This window comes from Miscanthus floridulus, chromosome 8, assembly GCF_019320115.1.
Source record: "Miscanthus floridulus cultivar M001 chromosome 8, ASM1932011v1, whole genome shotgun sequence".
Taxonomy (NCBI): Eukaryota; Viridiplantae; Streptophyta; class Magnoliopsida; order Poales; family Poaceae; genus Miscanthus; species Miscanthus floridulus.
Window position 1 is genome coordinate 59,260,745 of NC_089587.1, and position 16,679 is coordinate 59,277,423.

Genomic DNA, 16,679 nt, shown 5'->3' on the forward strand with positions numbered 1-16,679 from the left:
CTTGACCCCTCTGCATACTGAGCAGTTGCACTAGAGGCAGCCCTGGTAGACCTCCTACTGGTCGGCTTGAAACCAGGATGCATTTCCTATCTTGCCTTCTTGTACTTTTCAAGTGCGGGATCATGCCTGTGCTTGGACCTCGGCTCCTGTTGTCCACTCATGGCTGTTGTCCTGTATCCAAAGATTTCCATAGAATTTTAGATACATGCCCATAGCTTATTCTCGAATTGTAATTAGACATAGATTCTTTTATCCAAGGTTTTACAATCACCTCGACACACCACTGTCACAAGGTTTGCAAAACATAGATACAGAAGAAACTATGCCTAATATACAATTCTAAGATTGGATTGAATCAAAGGAAAGCAGAGGGTCTGCTCTACTGGGCCATACCGGACACGTCCGATATGGGCGTCCAGCAGCCCTAACCAGGGTTCCTGGATTCAAACCATCATGTATCAATTCCAAACTTTGGGCATTGCTTCTATATCACCAATGTAGCATATTGATCGAAGGAATTTCAAAATCATGCATTGACCATGTAGATCGGACGAGGTCCGTGATTAGGGTACCTTGAGAGAAGAGATGAGAAGGCGATGAGAAATCCAAGTCCTCGGGCCTTCAATCTTGATGCAAGCCTTCTCCAATGCAATCTCCTTCTCTCCCTTCCCTTGGTGAAATCCCTCGATTGCCCTAGGTGAGGAGGAAAGCGTCGACCGAGTTGATTTGGAGGAGACAAGTCTGTTTGGGCCAAAGGGGTACGCTCAGTTTTATAGTCCCGCTCATACCGGACATGTCCGGTATACGCGGGCTGGCCCAAGTAATTCCAAAAAGTGTTTTCTCTCTTCCAAACCCCTTTTTTATTATTTCTTAGTCCAAAAAGGTATATAATCTTGATCCAAACCGAGTATCATCACTTTCCTTATCCAATGCCATAAATTGATTTTCTCTTTTCCAAATATTTGGCATATACAAGATTTCGCTTACTTGAGAGAGATAGAGTGAGACATAGTAGATTGTGGACTTAAGAAAGCCATGTCATGTGTGATTAGCCAATCAAGCAATCAAGGGGAGCTATAATCATCACATGACAAGGCTAGGTCACAAAGACCAAGATTCAAATAGTTTTTCAAATTCACACCACCTACACATGCTAGTTATGGGTTTTGAAAAATATCTCTCCTATGTCACACAAATGCACATTCTAACATACAAAGGGCCTTAGATACACTTATAATGCATGTATGTAAACACATACCTTTGCCTTGAGCCCACAAGAATACCACTAAGAAGATAAATAGCATGATGATCTTTATGTTGACCTCAATTGCCAAATAACCATGCTAGATACATTTTCATCCAAAGAACTACAAAGAATGCTAGATAAATTTGTCAGTCCACAATGGTGCAAAATAGAAATTTAGCTCCCCCTGAATAAGTGCTTCAAGTAATTTGAATGACTTTCAACAAGCACTTTTATTCTATTAAGAAATTGAGAGCCAATTTTCCATTTTGACCATAAACCTAATAAAATTTCCATGTTTACAATTGAGTTCAAGAGATGCTCACAATCCACTTAGTTTTGATAAATCACAAGCTTCTAAGTAAGTTAAGGATATATGAAAATATACGGATCAAAGACTCAGTTGTAATTCAAATTGTGTTCTAGTTGCTGCAATACCGGACACGTCCGGTAGGTGCAGGACAAACACAATTAATTTGCTACTTGTGATTCTTTGTTTAGCTTTATTATTTATTGTATACTAGCATCTCAACAAATAAATTACTCCACTAGAGAGCGATCAAAAGCATCATATGGCAAACATGATATATCTCAAGTGAAATTAATTAGCCACATTTAATGTTTCACAAATATACCTATTTGTGACCCTATTGAGCACAAAACAAATAAAGTGGCTATCCTATGAGGTTTAGGTACTTGTTACCAATGGTGAGGATGAAATATATGATATGTTCATTGAATTGTCTTCGGGTCAACCATATAAGGGATTATGATAAGAATTGGTTGATAGATTGAGTGAATATTGTCAAATTGCTTGCTCAACCACCCCGAAGCCTTCATATCATCACTAAGTACCTATATCATTAACCTAAGCACACTTTAGTACCCAACTCTTGTTGGGTCCTTTTGAGTTAGTCAACAAGTGCTTAGGCACCCAAATAGCTTTAGCACTAATTTGTGGTGAACACATCACCTTGCTAGTCCTAACTCCATTTGTGGTCTTCCTAAGCATATCATTATAAACAAATGTGTTCGGCTTAGGTGAGTTACCATTTGAGCATTAATAGCTTAGATGCCCCTTTCTTTTACAAGCATAGCATATGCGGCCTTTGTTTGCTCTATGCTTGCTTTGCTTGTATGGACATCTATCAACCTTGTGGCCCATCTCATTGCATCCATAGCATCTTCTTGTTGCAACTTGGGCTTCCTTTCTTGCCTCTTTGTACATTGGGCATTTCTTTGTAGAAGCCTTTTGATTTGCGGCTTCAACCTTGTCGGCCCAACTCTTGTGTGGACACATGGCCCACTCATGTCCATACAATCCACAACCATAGCACATCCTTTTTCCATGTTTCTTGCTCTTGGTTGTGTTGGCCTTGCTTGAGATGTGATTCTTTTGTTGGGCTTTGGAGAAAGCAAGGTTTGAACCATTCTCAAGCTTCTTCACCATGTTATCACGGTTATCTTGAGAAGGTTGTGCTTTCTCCTTACCCTTCAACCGAATCACATCTTTCTTTAATCTTTGCACTTCTTCTTTGAGCTCTATGTTTTCTATAAGATTTAGCTCAATCGAAGATTGGCTTGCTTGAGGAGCACACTCATTAGTACAAGAAATATTTAATTGAGATGGTGTACTAGTGAGTGAATGTGTGAGAGGTTGAGAGAATTTTACCGATGTGATCACAACCTCATGAGCTACCTCAAGCATGATGCTTGATTCTACTACTTCATCATGAGAGCACTTTAGCTGAACATAGTTTGCTTGTAGCACATTATACTTGCTTGATAGTTCATCTAGCCTTGCCTTGAGCTCAAAGTTTTCCTTCTCTAGTTGTGAAACACTAGAAGAGGAGTTAGTAACTAAAGCATGCTCAATTGATAATTTTTCATACCTTTCACTTAGAGCCTTTAGTTCTTCTATCTTGGAGATGAGAAACAATTCTTGCTTTTGAAGTGATTGCTCTTGCTTCTCAATCTCTTCTTCAAGCTCATCATTCTTTTCAACTATCTTCATGATGATGAACTTGTCATTGTGGTTGAGATGATTAAGGTTGTAGTTGTCTTCAACTTCAACATCACTCTCATCTTGATCATCTACTTGTGCTTTCTCCTTTTCTTGATCTTTCTTGTTACTCTTTTTCTTGCTTTTCTTGGCCATGAGACACAAGTGATGAGTATCATGAGATACTGAGGTTGACTCATCACTTGGTCGCCACTGGGCTTGAGCATTGTTGCAAACAGCTACTTGCTGGTCTGCTGCCTCGGCCATACCGGACACATCCGGTACATGCAGGCAGGCAGCAGGTCATGCACTGCTTGCACTTCTTGCTCTGGCTCGACGCTCTTGAGGTCTTGTGAGGCTTCTTCGCTGTATTGTGACACAATGGACATACTTTCCATTGACTCGATCTCAAGTGTATCATCACATTTGGATTTTCCATATAAATCAAAAAGTCTAGTCCAAATGAGATGAGCACTCTCCGGAGGTGGTTGTCCATTGAAGATTGCCTCATCTTGAACCTCTACACTCAATGTACTCAGAATAATATTAATAGCTTGAGCATTGAGTTACACGCATATCTCTTCCTCTTTTGACAAATTTTTGTAGTTGCTCCAATCAACTATAGAAAGAGGTATGCTTGCATCATAATATGCTCAACAAGAGGACTAATATCTCTAAAAGCATTGAGTATATGTATTGACCAAGTTAGAAAGTTTGAACCATCATTTTGGAGAAGCACCGGCTCCAACTCGATAGGCGTCGACATCCTTTTTCTCACGGCGGTGAAGCTTTAGGTGAGAACCTTGCTCTGATACTAATTGAAAGGACCTAGGATGCCACCTAGAGGGGGGTGAATAGGCATTTCTAAAAATTAACACCTTTAAATGCGGAAACAATTAGTAAAGGGAGTTTCCAAAATGGAAACTTCAAATAAGAGTAATACCACCCCTCACAAGTTAGCCACAGAGCATGTAAAAGATACTAAATAAATCTAGGAGCCACAATCCAGCAACACAACGATTAGCGCAAAGATCAAATAATTTCAGCACTGAGCTCTAATACCGGACGTGTCCGGTAGGTATACCGGACATGTCCGGTATGCACGATTTCTGCAGAGCAGCCCCAAACTTGCTCCCTTCGATTTTTATCTTCAAACCAAACTGCAGGTATGTACTAGAGATGACAGTAAACACAGAGAACCTACACAAGAGCTAGAGCAATACAAATATCGAATGAAATACAAATTGAGACACGATATTTGTTTTACCGAAGTTCGGACTCGTTCGAGTCCTACTCTCCGTTGAGGGGGCTGCGGGCGACCCAGCGAAGGTCAGCCCTAGAGGGTACCATGAAGGTCACTCCAGCCGGAGTCTTTTCCAACTCCTTTTCCTCCTTCCACTAGATGATTCCGAAGCAGCGGAATCGTCCGTTACAAACTTTCCGTGGCACACCACAATCTCTCGGGTGCTCTCCAGCGATGCCTAATCGTCTAGGACCAAAGAGTCCAAGAGTAACAAATATGAATCACGAGATTGACAATATGCACAAGTGCTCAAGTGGTGGCTTGCTTTCTTTTTCAAATTCTCTCTTAACCCACAAATGGATTTTGAAATTTGTATCACACACTCACTAAGAGAGGGTTTAGGAGAGTTGGCAAGGCTCAAAAACGTGTGTGTATGTCAGCAGAATCAGCAGCCACCAAAGGTAGAGGCTTGGGGGTATTTATAGCTCCCTTGAAAAACTAGCCATTTTATAGCCATTGCCATACCGGACACGTCCGGTATGACTCACACTGCGCCAACGGTAACTAAGTTAGTGAAGTTGTGAGGCGTCGGAACTCCCGATGAATGCCGGGACTCCCGACCGTCAGAACTCCCGACTCATGTCGAAACTCTCGACCCTCAGCAAATTTGAAAAACATGTAACTGAGTTAAAGTTAGTGAGGTGTCGGAACTCCCGACGCATGTCGGAACTCCCGACCGTCGGAACTCCTGATCCTCAAGGCTTTTGAAAACTAGCCGTTGACTTCTGGTCAGGCATACCGGACACATCCGGTATGAATACCGGACATGTCCGGTATGACCAGCACAGTGAACCCTCCAAGTTAGTTAATGTGCGAGACGTCGGAACTCTCGACCCTTGCCGGGACTCCCGACCATCGGAACTCCCGACTTACGTCGAAACTCCCGACGAACCAATCCGAGAACAACAATTTTACAGCTGCTGAGTAAATACCGGACACGTCCGGTATTGCTAGACCAGCAAAGATAAAGTTAGCTCTTTTATCGCTCAAATACTCAAAACTCACATGGGTTGGCTTGAGCACTTATGAAACATTATCTACCAACATGATGCATCTCTCTTAATAGTACGGCATACCTATTAAACTCAAGATAAAAGGAAAAATGAATTTATACCACTTGAGTTGATCTATTTTGAATTGATGCCGTCCCTTTCAATCTTCATCAAGTAAGAGTGCTAACATGTTGATATTGATCTTTTCACTTGAGCATAGCCATCTTGAGCATGCGACTTGATTCCATTCATCAAATTTGAATAATCCCAAATGTATCAAGTCACTTCCATCAAACACTCCAATAGTAATTTGATCCTCCACATAAATATGAACATCATAGCTTGATTAGTACCTCAACTAAATGCAGGTACTTCCTTCTTCACCCTAGCTAGGTTCTTTGGCCGCCAAGCCGTCGCTTGCCCTTCACCCTTGCTTAGTACCTCGAAGCCTTTCCTTGCTATCTTCACCATCTCAAGCCATTAAGTCACATCTTGTGTTGAATCATCCATTCATATATTGTTATCTTTTTCATTTCAATTTAGCAAGCTTCAAATATGAGACCAATCCATATGCAATCCCTTATGTCTCATTAATTAATTCTTACAAGCTTGCTCTCACATAGTACATGAAAATCCCACAATAAATAAGCCTTCACATGAATTCTATTTGCATTATTGTCTTGTGCTTAAACTAGATTGTTTACACAACAACACATCATTTTGGCTTTCATTAAGTACCTATGAGATAACCTATTACCTGTCCATACTTAGCAAACGGGTTAGTCCTTTAATCACGTTGTCATTTAATCATCCAAAACCCACTAACGGGCTAGATGCACTTTCAGTTTACAAGCTCGGCGAGAGAGGGAGCTAGTCCTAGGTCTCTGCGTAGAGTGGCGTGAGTTGCTTGAAATATTGATCTCTTGCAGTGCGGAGGAGTGTGAGTTATAGAGCGTTGTGCGTTGCTCGTCCGTGTGTGTCTGTCTGAGCGATGTCTCCTTCTGTCTGTGCGTTCGCCTCTCTGTAAATGGCCCTGATCACTCCCTTTTATAGTTGAAGGGGGGGATAGGGGCGATACATGTGTTTGTTACGTGGCGTTTTGTGAGCGGAGGCGGTATGTCAGAGCCCTGTAGCTTGTCACTATGGCGGTATGGTCGATGGAGTGGTCTTGTCCTCGGTGCACTGGAGCGACGCACCGGTCACGCCCGATCCTGTGCGACGTGGGAGCTCCTGTGATGACTTGATGCAGGGCATGGTGCATACTGTAGACGACGTGCCGGTCGCTGTATGTCGACAGCGTAGGGAGCCGAGGCCCCATCGGTGTAGAGGCTGAACCATTATGGGGGGCTCGGCGGGCGCGAGTCCCGAGGCTATAGGGACCCGGACTTGACTCTCCACGCCGTGTTGTCCTTGGAGCAGGTGGGGTTATGCAGCACAGTGCCGCATAGGTGTCAGTCGTGGGCACAGTGCCGAGCACAGCGGTCGGTAACCCCTGCCACGTCCTGTCTCGGGCGGCATGGCGTCGATGTGACTCCCATCTCGTCGGCCGCTCCGCTGTATCGAGCCACCGTTCGGCTGACGTCGCGGAAGTGGTTGGTTGCGTTAGTTGGACGTGACGTCCCGGTCGAGGCAGTGATGACGGGGTAGCTGCCGAGCCGGCCTCGAGCGAGGCGGAGAATCGGCACCTCGTCCGAGGCCTTACGTGCGGGGCCTCGAGCGAGGCGGAGAATCAGCACCTCGTCCGAGGCCTTACGGGCGGGGCCTCAGGCGAGTCGGAGAATCGGTACCTCGTCCGAGGCCTTGCGGGCGGGGCCTCGAGCGAGGCGGAGAATCGGCACCTCGTCCGAGGCCTTACGTGCGGGGCCTCGAGCGAGGCGGAGAATCGGTACCTTGTCCGATGTCTTACGTGCGGGGCCTCGGGCGAGGCGGGATACTGTCCGAGGTGGGCCGGGTGATCCAGCCGAGCCTCGGATAAGGTGGGGGTTTGCCGGTGGTTGTCTCTTGGCTTCGATTTTTACAAGGTCTAAGCGATTTTTCGGTTCTTGCTTAGGGGACCCCTTTTTATGGTACCCGACAGTTTGACTTAGGGTAACAGTAGGAATTGATTTACAGTATATATATATATATATATATATATAGGGAGAGTATATTCAGTAGTCAGCTACAAAATAAGTTATTCTGTAGCCACCTCTATTTACGATAATTTTATATACTAATTTACGATAATATCAATACATATTTACAATAGTTGGGTTACTATAACACATGGGGATATTTACCATAACGTTATAGTAAACCACTTAGCAAGGAGTTACTATAATCTCGTAAATTAACATAGTAATTATCGTAACTAAAAGTGGCTACAGAATAAGTTATTTTTGTAGCCAGCTACATAGTAGTAGTTCTATATATATATATATATATATATATATATATATATATATATATATATATATATATATATATATATATATATATTAAAGTATGCATGTGCTAATATAATGTACTGCGCATGCTTCAACATACTACTGTATAATAGTCAGCTGAGTTGCCTGGCTCGTTACTCTTTCTTTTATATTAAACGCACCTTAATTTCCCTGATCTGTCTATTCGCGCGCGTTGAGTGTAAATTATCTGGGTGCAGTACCTGCTCGTCGATGACATCATCGGTGAGTGGAGACACTGCTCTCCAACAGGCACTGAACCGCCGGCCGCTGAACCCGTTGTCGCACCAAAGTGTGAACACAGGACTTGTGACCTTCCATTTCCATGCGTGGTTCCATCACTGTCTCTGCGAGTTGTATATATGGTGCACGCTCATCTTTTTAATGAAAAAAAAACATGTTGGTCCGTGTTTTTAGCCCTCCTACTAATAATCAGTGTAGCAGATCCGAGGATAGCACACTACTAGATACAAAAATTTAGGTGATGTTTGGTTGCCTCTCCTAAATTTTAGTCGTTGTCCCATCGAATATTTAAACACATGCATGGAGTATTAAATATAGACTAATTACGAAACTAATTGCATAGTTTACGACTAATTTACGAGACGAATCTTTTAAGCCTAATTAGTCCATGATTTGACAATGTGATGCTACAATAAACATATGCTAATGATGTATTAATTAGGCTTAAAAATTCGTCTCATAGAACACTGACGAATTATGTAATTTATTTTTTTATTAGTATCCGAAACCACCTTATGCTAGTTCGGTACGGGAATAGAGCTCCGTTGCTATGCACCATGCGCCGGTCCGGGGTGCTGCTGTTTGTGGGTGAACGGCTATGGATGGGACCTAATTTCCCATCGGGTTATCCTACACCGGCCTCCTTATATATTCTAAAGGTAGGGTTTACAATACAAAGCCCAATCGGCTAGGCATTATCGGGTACCCGAAGTTTGTAATGCGCCTACTGAGGGACACATGCATGCTCACTTATATGCGCACTAACACACACCACCTATCTTCCCTTCGTGAATGAACAAAGTCTCGTGAGGCGCCTGGGATATCAATCAGGGTTCTAGCCCGGGTGAGTGGACTGAGCACTTCATCTCCCTACCATCGAGTTGACAACTCGTTCTCCGGACGAGGGCAAATAATCATTAGCAAAGTTTACTTACTACGTAACCATTCATTCTCGGCGAAAATGTCTAAAGCTATGACATCTAAACATCTGCTTACCTAGTAGGATGATCTCTCTTGTGTCAACCACACTGCAACGATGTCTAGAACCACGTTTACGAGCATCTCCAAGAGTCTTTCTTAGACTTACTCTTTAAATTATCATTTGGCGAGCCATTTGAATAAAAACCGTTCTCCATATCTTTCCACCCTCCAACAACTTCTCTATATCTTATTCACACTCTAGAGAGCCGAGCCGCTCAGATAGAGGATGAATATGTTTGGAGATATAATTTTAAAAGTTGTTGATTAGAGGATCCCCGGACACCACCACCACCACCAACCAACCAAAATCTCCATTTCTATCGATCAGAAATGATACAAAGAGACTTTGGAGTTGCTCAAATATGTCCCTCGAAAGTAGTTTCTGTAAAAGAAGTACGCAAATTGTTCTTTTTTCTACTTTCAGAGATACTCCCTCGATTCTAAATTATAAGACGTTTTGTCTTTTCTAGCGTAGTTAATAATAACGGTATGCATAATTTTATTGAGAAGAAAGAACAGTGGTTCGACGATTTTGAACTAGTGGCAATCAAAGTCTAGCATCTAGTAGTAATAATTCTGAAACGGACAAAACATTGCCACTTTGGAGACTCAAATGGTACTACCACATCTCGTCTCTTTTTTCTCCTCCTCCCCCACTATGCCACCAGGCCACCACCACGGGCGCGCAGCACGCCCCCGCGTCTCGTACGTGCACATGCCTTGGTTTCTTTCCTGATGTGAGCATGCATGAGCGTGAGGCCGTGGCGGCCCTACCGCACACATGCCTTGCCCTGCCCGCCCATCTCATCACCCAACACCGTGCATGCGCCCATCACCCATGTCCATCGTCTGCCATACATGCACGCACCTCAGCAGCCGTCCTTCGCTCCTGCTCCTCCCCACCCTTCCAAACCAAACCCAACACCGTGCGTGCGTGCGTGCAGTGCGTGCCGAAAGGACAAGATTCTCTTACTATGCATCATCATCGAACGGAGGAGCACGGACGGCGACGACGCCGCCGGCGGCGGCGAGCTGCCCCCGTCGTCGGTGGGCCGCAACGCAACGCAACGCGAGCAGCTAGCCGCCTGCTAACCAACCAAGCGAGCACACATGGGCGACGGTGGGTGGAGGACGCAGGGCAGGCAGGCAGGCAGTGCCAAACTGCCAACCAGACCGGCGCTCACCACCAGCTAATTAATAAAGGGGAGTCCGTCCGTCCGTCACGCACCTAGTTTCGGGACGTAAAGTTTTGGAGCGTCGCATGCTACATGAGGTGTCATGTGGAATTTTTTGGATCCTAATAAAAAAAATAAATTATAGAATCCGTCGGTAAATCACGAGATAAATTTATTAAGCATAATTAATTTATTATTAGCACATGTATTATTATAATACTTTAATGTCAAATCATGACCTAATTTGGCTTAAAAGATCCGTCTCGTAAATTAGTCGTAATTTGTGTAATTAGTTATTTTTTAGTCTATATTTAATACTCTATGAATGTGTTAAACATTCGATGTGACGGGATATAAAATTGTAAGGTGAAAACTAAACAAGGGCCTAGTGTGTGTTGGCAGCAGCAGTCAAGCCGAGAATCCCACGACAACACATGTGTGCGTGTACGTGCAACCCATATAAACAGCGCGCAAATGCTACGCGTACCAAACAAGATTCCTCCGGAAACAAAAACACACTGTAAGACATGGCCTTGTATGTACCCAGCGTTCCCACCTGGAGAAACATATCTTCTCCCTTGCAGCCTTGCTCTTAAATCTTAGTGATACGAGCAGAAAAAAGATCACAAGTGATCGAATTAGTGTGAACTAATCTGAGTATCTCATACCATAGATCTCTTGAGCCTAAGAGTCAAACGAAAATAATCGATTTTGACTTTCAGGTCAGGATAATGATGATGGCGGCGACGACGACGACGACGAAGTCCGATATATAGCAGGCTCATGCTCACCTTATAGTGTCAACTATGGTGGAGGCATATGTGCTATTACAGGCGTCGTGTATCATTGAAATTTGTCGTCCTAGTAATAAACCGTTGCTGTCACGGCTAGACAAAGCCTATAAAATTCATTTCGTCCCTTCTGTGCATTGCCGTCATCTCGCTATCTCAAGAGTCAACAAAACATGACAGTTTTACGAGTGGAGATGATAAACGGATCGATGGCCCATGGCTCCGCTTTCAAGCACCAAGTAAGCATGAGACACGTGTTGTCACATAGCAGTATATATCGATGATTGGAGTTGCTTACGTTAGGGTGCGATGCTTGCTGTCACGGCGAGACAAAAAGCCGGTGAGTTTTTTCTCAACCGCGCACGTCGCTGGTCCGCTATCGCTTGCTGGTGACTCCGTGCGCATGTGACACGCCTGGTTTGTGCGCATAGCATTGCTCTTAGATGGTCTCCAATAAGGAACCATATGAGCACCTAAATCTAAAATGAGTAGTAAGAGATCTAAAATTAGCTTGGGTTGTCTGAGAGGCACAACCTAAATATAGGCATCCTCTCTACTGAAAACTCATTTACAGAAAGGATTCTCTTTTGGATCTTATTGTTGGAGAAGATACCGAATAGGCATCGAATCTTTTGCCTGTAGCGCTATTTAAAGAACGAATAAGTCTTTTATTTTAGTGTTAATGTTGGAGATAGCATTAGGTAGGGCCTTTCCCTCCAAACATAGGTGCCCCCAAAACAAACCCTTGTTTCTGCCCTTGTCTCTTATATATAGACCCCACACCACCCTCCCTCTTCTTCCTCCTCCCCCCATTATCTCTCTCTAGCTCATTCTACCATTTCTCTCTCTTCTAGTAGTCTAGAAAAAAAGAAAGAAGAAGAAAAGAAAGGAAGCAGCTAGGCAGAGGCAGCTGCACGCACGGCCGCACGCACGTCGCCCGCCCGGCCATGGGGTTCCCGTCGGTGTGCTACTGCGTGATCCTGCCGCAGCCGCTGATCCTGGTGCTGCAGCTGCTGGACTTCCTCCGGCACGCCGTGCTGCTCTGCCTGTCCTCGCTGGGCCTCGCGGCGCCACCGGCCGCCGACGACCACCCGGCCTACGCGGCCCCGCAGCCGGCGGATCTCTGGGCGCTGCAGCCGTCGTCGTCGTCATCCCTGCTGCTGCAGGCGGCGCCGCCCACGCCGACCGCCATCAAGGCCCGCCTCCCCGCCGTCCGGTACGCCGACCTCGTCAGGTCCCGCCGCACCGCGTCCCCGGCCGTCTGCGCGGTGTGCCTGGGCGCGCTCGAGGCGCGGCACCGCGTCCGCGAGCTCGGCAACTGCGCGCACGCCTTCCACAAGGCCTGCATCGACAAGTGGGTCGACAAGGGCCAGGCCACCTGCCCGCTCTGCCGCGCCCTCCTCCTCCCCGACCCCAGCAGCGCCGGCGACGGCGAGCTCGCCTCCTCCCCCTTCTCCTTCTGAACCCGCGCCCGCTCAAACCAACCAAGCAAGTGAAGGCAACACGGCCGGGCCGGCGGCCGATTGGGAGGCAGAGCAAGGTCAGTAACTAGCTACCTACCTACAGTACCTGCTAGCTGATGAGATGAGCCCCGTCGTACGGCCGGCCCGGTCCAGTGGTCCTTCCATCCAAGCTATTAATTTGTTTCTTGGAAGCAATGAAATGGAGGAGGAGGAGAGAGAGGAGGGAGGAGGTGTCAGTGAGCGCGAGGTGGTGCAGTATGATTGTTAGGTGAGGCACTAATTATGAGGAGGACAGGGATGGCTACCTGCATTGGATCTGGTGAATGAACGTCCACCCATCCACTCCACTCCACCCTTTTCTCCTGCAACTCTCTCTCGGTCTCTCTCTGTCACTCCCTTTTGTTTATTATTATTAGTTTATTTTTCCTTTTTCTTTTTTTCCATGGTTCCTCTTATATTATTATTAACTTAATTTGTGAGGGGAACCAAAGAGAGATGTACATTGTACATAGCAGCTAGCAGCTGCCTCCACTTGACAATATTATATTGGAATGGAACAAATAATTTGTCTCTCACATGCATGACTATCCAATTGCCAACAACAAAAGTAATCTCTGTGTGTGTACATATGTGCTTGAGCTGTGCTCCCCTGTTGTGTGATGTCATTAGCATAATGCAATTTGGCTTCTTTGTGTGTGTGGCATGATGTATGCTTGGGTGTATCTCTAATTGGGGTTCCCAACGGATATGCCCCTCTCATGTTCGGTGATTAGGGGCCTCTCTGGTATCTCAAGAGCTGTGTTACGGTGTAGGGGGGACAATCAGGATATGAGCCTTGCTTAACGCAAGGTGCAATTGCCTAGGTAGTCACCTCGCCACTAGCCTCCTAGCCTGGGGGTATACGTAGGCATGATGTTACCATAGTACTTGTTACATGTTAGTAATAATTCACTAATTCTATAGGATATACTCCCTCTGTCCTGTTTCAGAGTCGTTTTAGCCTTCAGTCAGCTGACAGCAAGAAGCAAAGCTACGACGACTCTGAAATGGGACAGGGACAGAGGGAGTATAGTAGTATAAGCAAGGCAGGAGTAGGAGTAGTTAATAATGGAGTTCCCTATACTGTGCTTGGATCCTAGCTTAGTAGCAGTAATAATAAAATAGTACGGAGTATATATAGAAGCAGATGTAAAAGGGTTCAGTTCAGGCCTCGTTTAGTTCCCCAAAATCCAAAATTTTTTGCGTAGTACCCGTCACATCGAATCTTGCGGCACATGCATGGAGTACTAAATATAGATGGGAAAAAAACTAATTGCACAGTTGGGTGAGAAATCGCGAGACGAAACTTTTGAACCTAATTAGTCCATAATTAGACACTAATTGTCAAATACAAACGAAAGTGCTACATTATCCAAAACTCAAAAATTTTCGAATCTAAACGCGCCCTCAGTATTGAAAAAACTATTCCCTATGTTGCAAAACGTGGGCCATTTAAATTTTGTTCCCAGTCAAACTCCTCATAGAAAAACATCAAACTAGTTTCACCAAATTCCCATAGAAAAAAAAAACTCGATCCGCAGGGTAAGACAGCGCTGGGCATTGGTCTTAAGAAGAAGACATTCTTACGCAGACCGAGAAAACCTACTTAACGGCGCTAGCACCGTAGCTCCTGTGGGATGAGGAGATTTTTTTCGCCTCAAACCAACAAATTCGCCCCCACGGGAGATCAAACTCCGGCCGCAAGGGTGCAACGCGGTAGCAGCTAGCCAACTGGTCTAGCGCCCGCTTGCATTTGATACCATAGATATTAATATATTTCTACAATACTTAGTTATAACTAGAGAAGTTTAACTTAAATAAAAACTAAATGACTCATTACATTTTAGGGCGGAGTAGAAGATTTTCAAATGTCGCGATTGAAGGTGGACGTTGTCTTCTAAACTTTGCTCACTATAAACTCCGGGGTTATTGTTTGGAAATTTGCATGTTTGCTTGCTCAGCGTGCAATAATTAATACAGGCTTTTATTTGAGGTTGGTAGTTCAAATAAAGTGACTCTTGTCTCGCTTGGCAATTGGCATGCATATGAAAACTCACAAAAGGAGAATGGCTCGCTCGCTTAATAAATGGAATGGATTGGGTCATGAATTCATGATATGGTAGTGGGTCATCGTCAAGTTTTTACAATTTGACCTTGGGAAACCATATATCTCTGCAAATGATCCCTTTTGCATAGCACCGTGCCATTGATATGCGACGTGGTGGTACTGTACCTGGCACGTGCGGTCTTGCATGTTAGGACTTTACGACGCGTCCACCGTGCAATACTGCAATGCAGGAGTTCAAATTTTGTTTTTTTTTTATTCAAAGAGTGGCAATTACGAATTGTGTCTCTACCAGGGGTCGGGTTTTCTAAGAAAACAGAAAGGGTAATTAATGAAAATGTAAAAGATCCACTTGAGGCGGGACGATCGATTGTACAGTCATCAATGTGTTGGGCCCCGGCCCACCCGGGCCCGTCCACGGACGCCGGGCAATTAACATCTGCATTCTGCAGTCCGGCCGTAGCGCCGCGCGCGCTGCCGTCTCATCAGAACTAGACCCGAGACGCGACGAGACCGGCTTTCGTTTCGCTTATAAGGCCCCGTCCAGTTGCCAAAAAATTTTGCATAGTAACTGTCACATCGAATCTTACGGCACATGCATGGAGTACTAAATGTAGATGAAAAAAAAAACTAATTACACAGTTGATCGAGAAATCGCGAGACGAAACTTTTGAACCTAATTAGTCCATAATTAGACACTAATTACCAAATACAAACGAAACGCTACAGTGAGCCAAAATCCAAAATTTTTTGGATCTAAACGCACCCTAAGCCATACTTTTTCTATCAGCGAAGCGAACAGTGCTGGCTCGTCGAGATGATGAAGATGAACTGGACCCTACCTGTTCTGTTCTTTTGCTTGCGTTGCGTGGTTATTTGCTGCCTGCCTGCTTTTTGCTCGTCATGGTTGTAAAGTCAGGCGAGATGAAACGCTGAGGCGAAAGGCGACGGGAGCCTTTGCATGCAGTGACGCAGGAATACTGGTGTTTTATTTTTGAATTCGAACCTGTGACAAGTGCCTGCCCAACCTTACTCCATCGGTGAAATCCCCCTGAAATTACTGGGTTGAAATCCGACGGTGTTAGAGTGGATTCAGTATTCATGCTGATGATGATAAAATCGCAGTCAAACAATAGAGTGGTCAGACTCCAGTAGTCCAAAGGCAGTGAAGACCTGCACTGCACAGTGGGACAGAGCCTTTGTGTTCGCGCCCTTTTGGTAGCACAATGCATGTGCGTGTTCTCGGGCTGGTGGCCTGGCCTGGCCTAGTGGCCTGCCTCTGCCCGCAAGCGGAAAACGAAGCAGGGTGACAGGCCCATCTAGACTTTTGGCCCTCTCTTTTCCGGCAGCAATTCAATACTGGAGTACGTACCTCCTCAAGTCCTCGTACCATCAGTGCATGTTCAGAACTGGATGATGCGCAGCGACCACTTGCTACCTGTTCGCTTGACATGATAAGCCATGGCTAAAAATATTATTAATTGATTTATTGTGAGAAAAAAATATTATTTATTAACTAAAAAAGTACGGCTTACGACCCAGCAGCAGCAGCAGCAGGGGTTTGCTCTTCATCTTGAACTGCCGCCGCTGCCCCACTAGCTTATAAGAGAGAGAGAGAGAATGATCTGTTATTATGTTGAGAAACGTTTTGGAAAAAAGAGGAAATTTTCATGATAAATCCTATTATTGTTTACAACTTGTACAACCATTTGTTATTGCAGATCTAGCCTCCGTCTATTTAAAACAAGCTCACAAAACTTATTTCGAAGAAGTGAGTCTGTCAAAACTAATTGCTAAGCCTATTAGACGGCAAACATCCATTCGTAGTGAAGCTCTCCGCCGCCGCGGTCTCCAACTCCAACATACAACATGAATATTTCAAACTTGGTCTGTCACATTCCTTTTGGAAGATGATCTAGAAAGGAGTCTGTGGCCTTA

General features: G+C 44.9%; 1 protein-coding gene across 1 annotated transcript; it reads left to right on the top strand.

Moving 5' to 3' along the window:
- Positions 1-11,972: 11,972 nt before the first annotated feature.
- On the top strand, positions 11,973-13,206 carry LOC136472225 (brassinosteroid-responsive RING protein 1-like). Its single transcript, XM_066469953.1, has one exon. The coding sequence runs from the start codon at positions 12,122-12,124 to the stop codon at positions 12,635-12,637; it is 516 nt and encodes a 171-aa protein (XP_066326050.1). The 5' UTR covers positions 11,973-12,121; the 3' UTR covers positions 12,638-13,206.
- Positions 13,207-16,679: the final 3,473 nt, after the last annotated feature.

Coding starts and splice junctions, on each gene's coding strand:
- LOC136472225 (XM_066469953.1), top strand. CDS start 12,122: ATGGGGTTCCCGTCGGTGTGCTACTGCGTGATCCTGCCGCAGCCGCTG.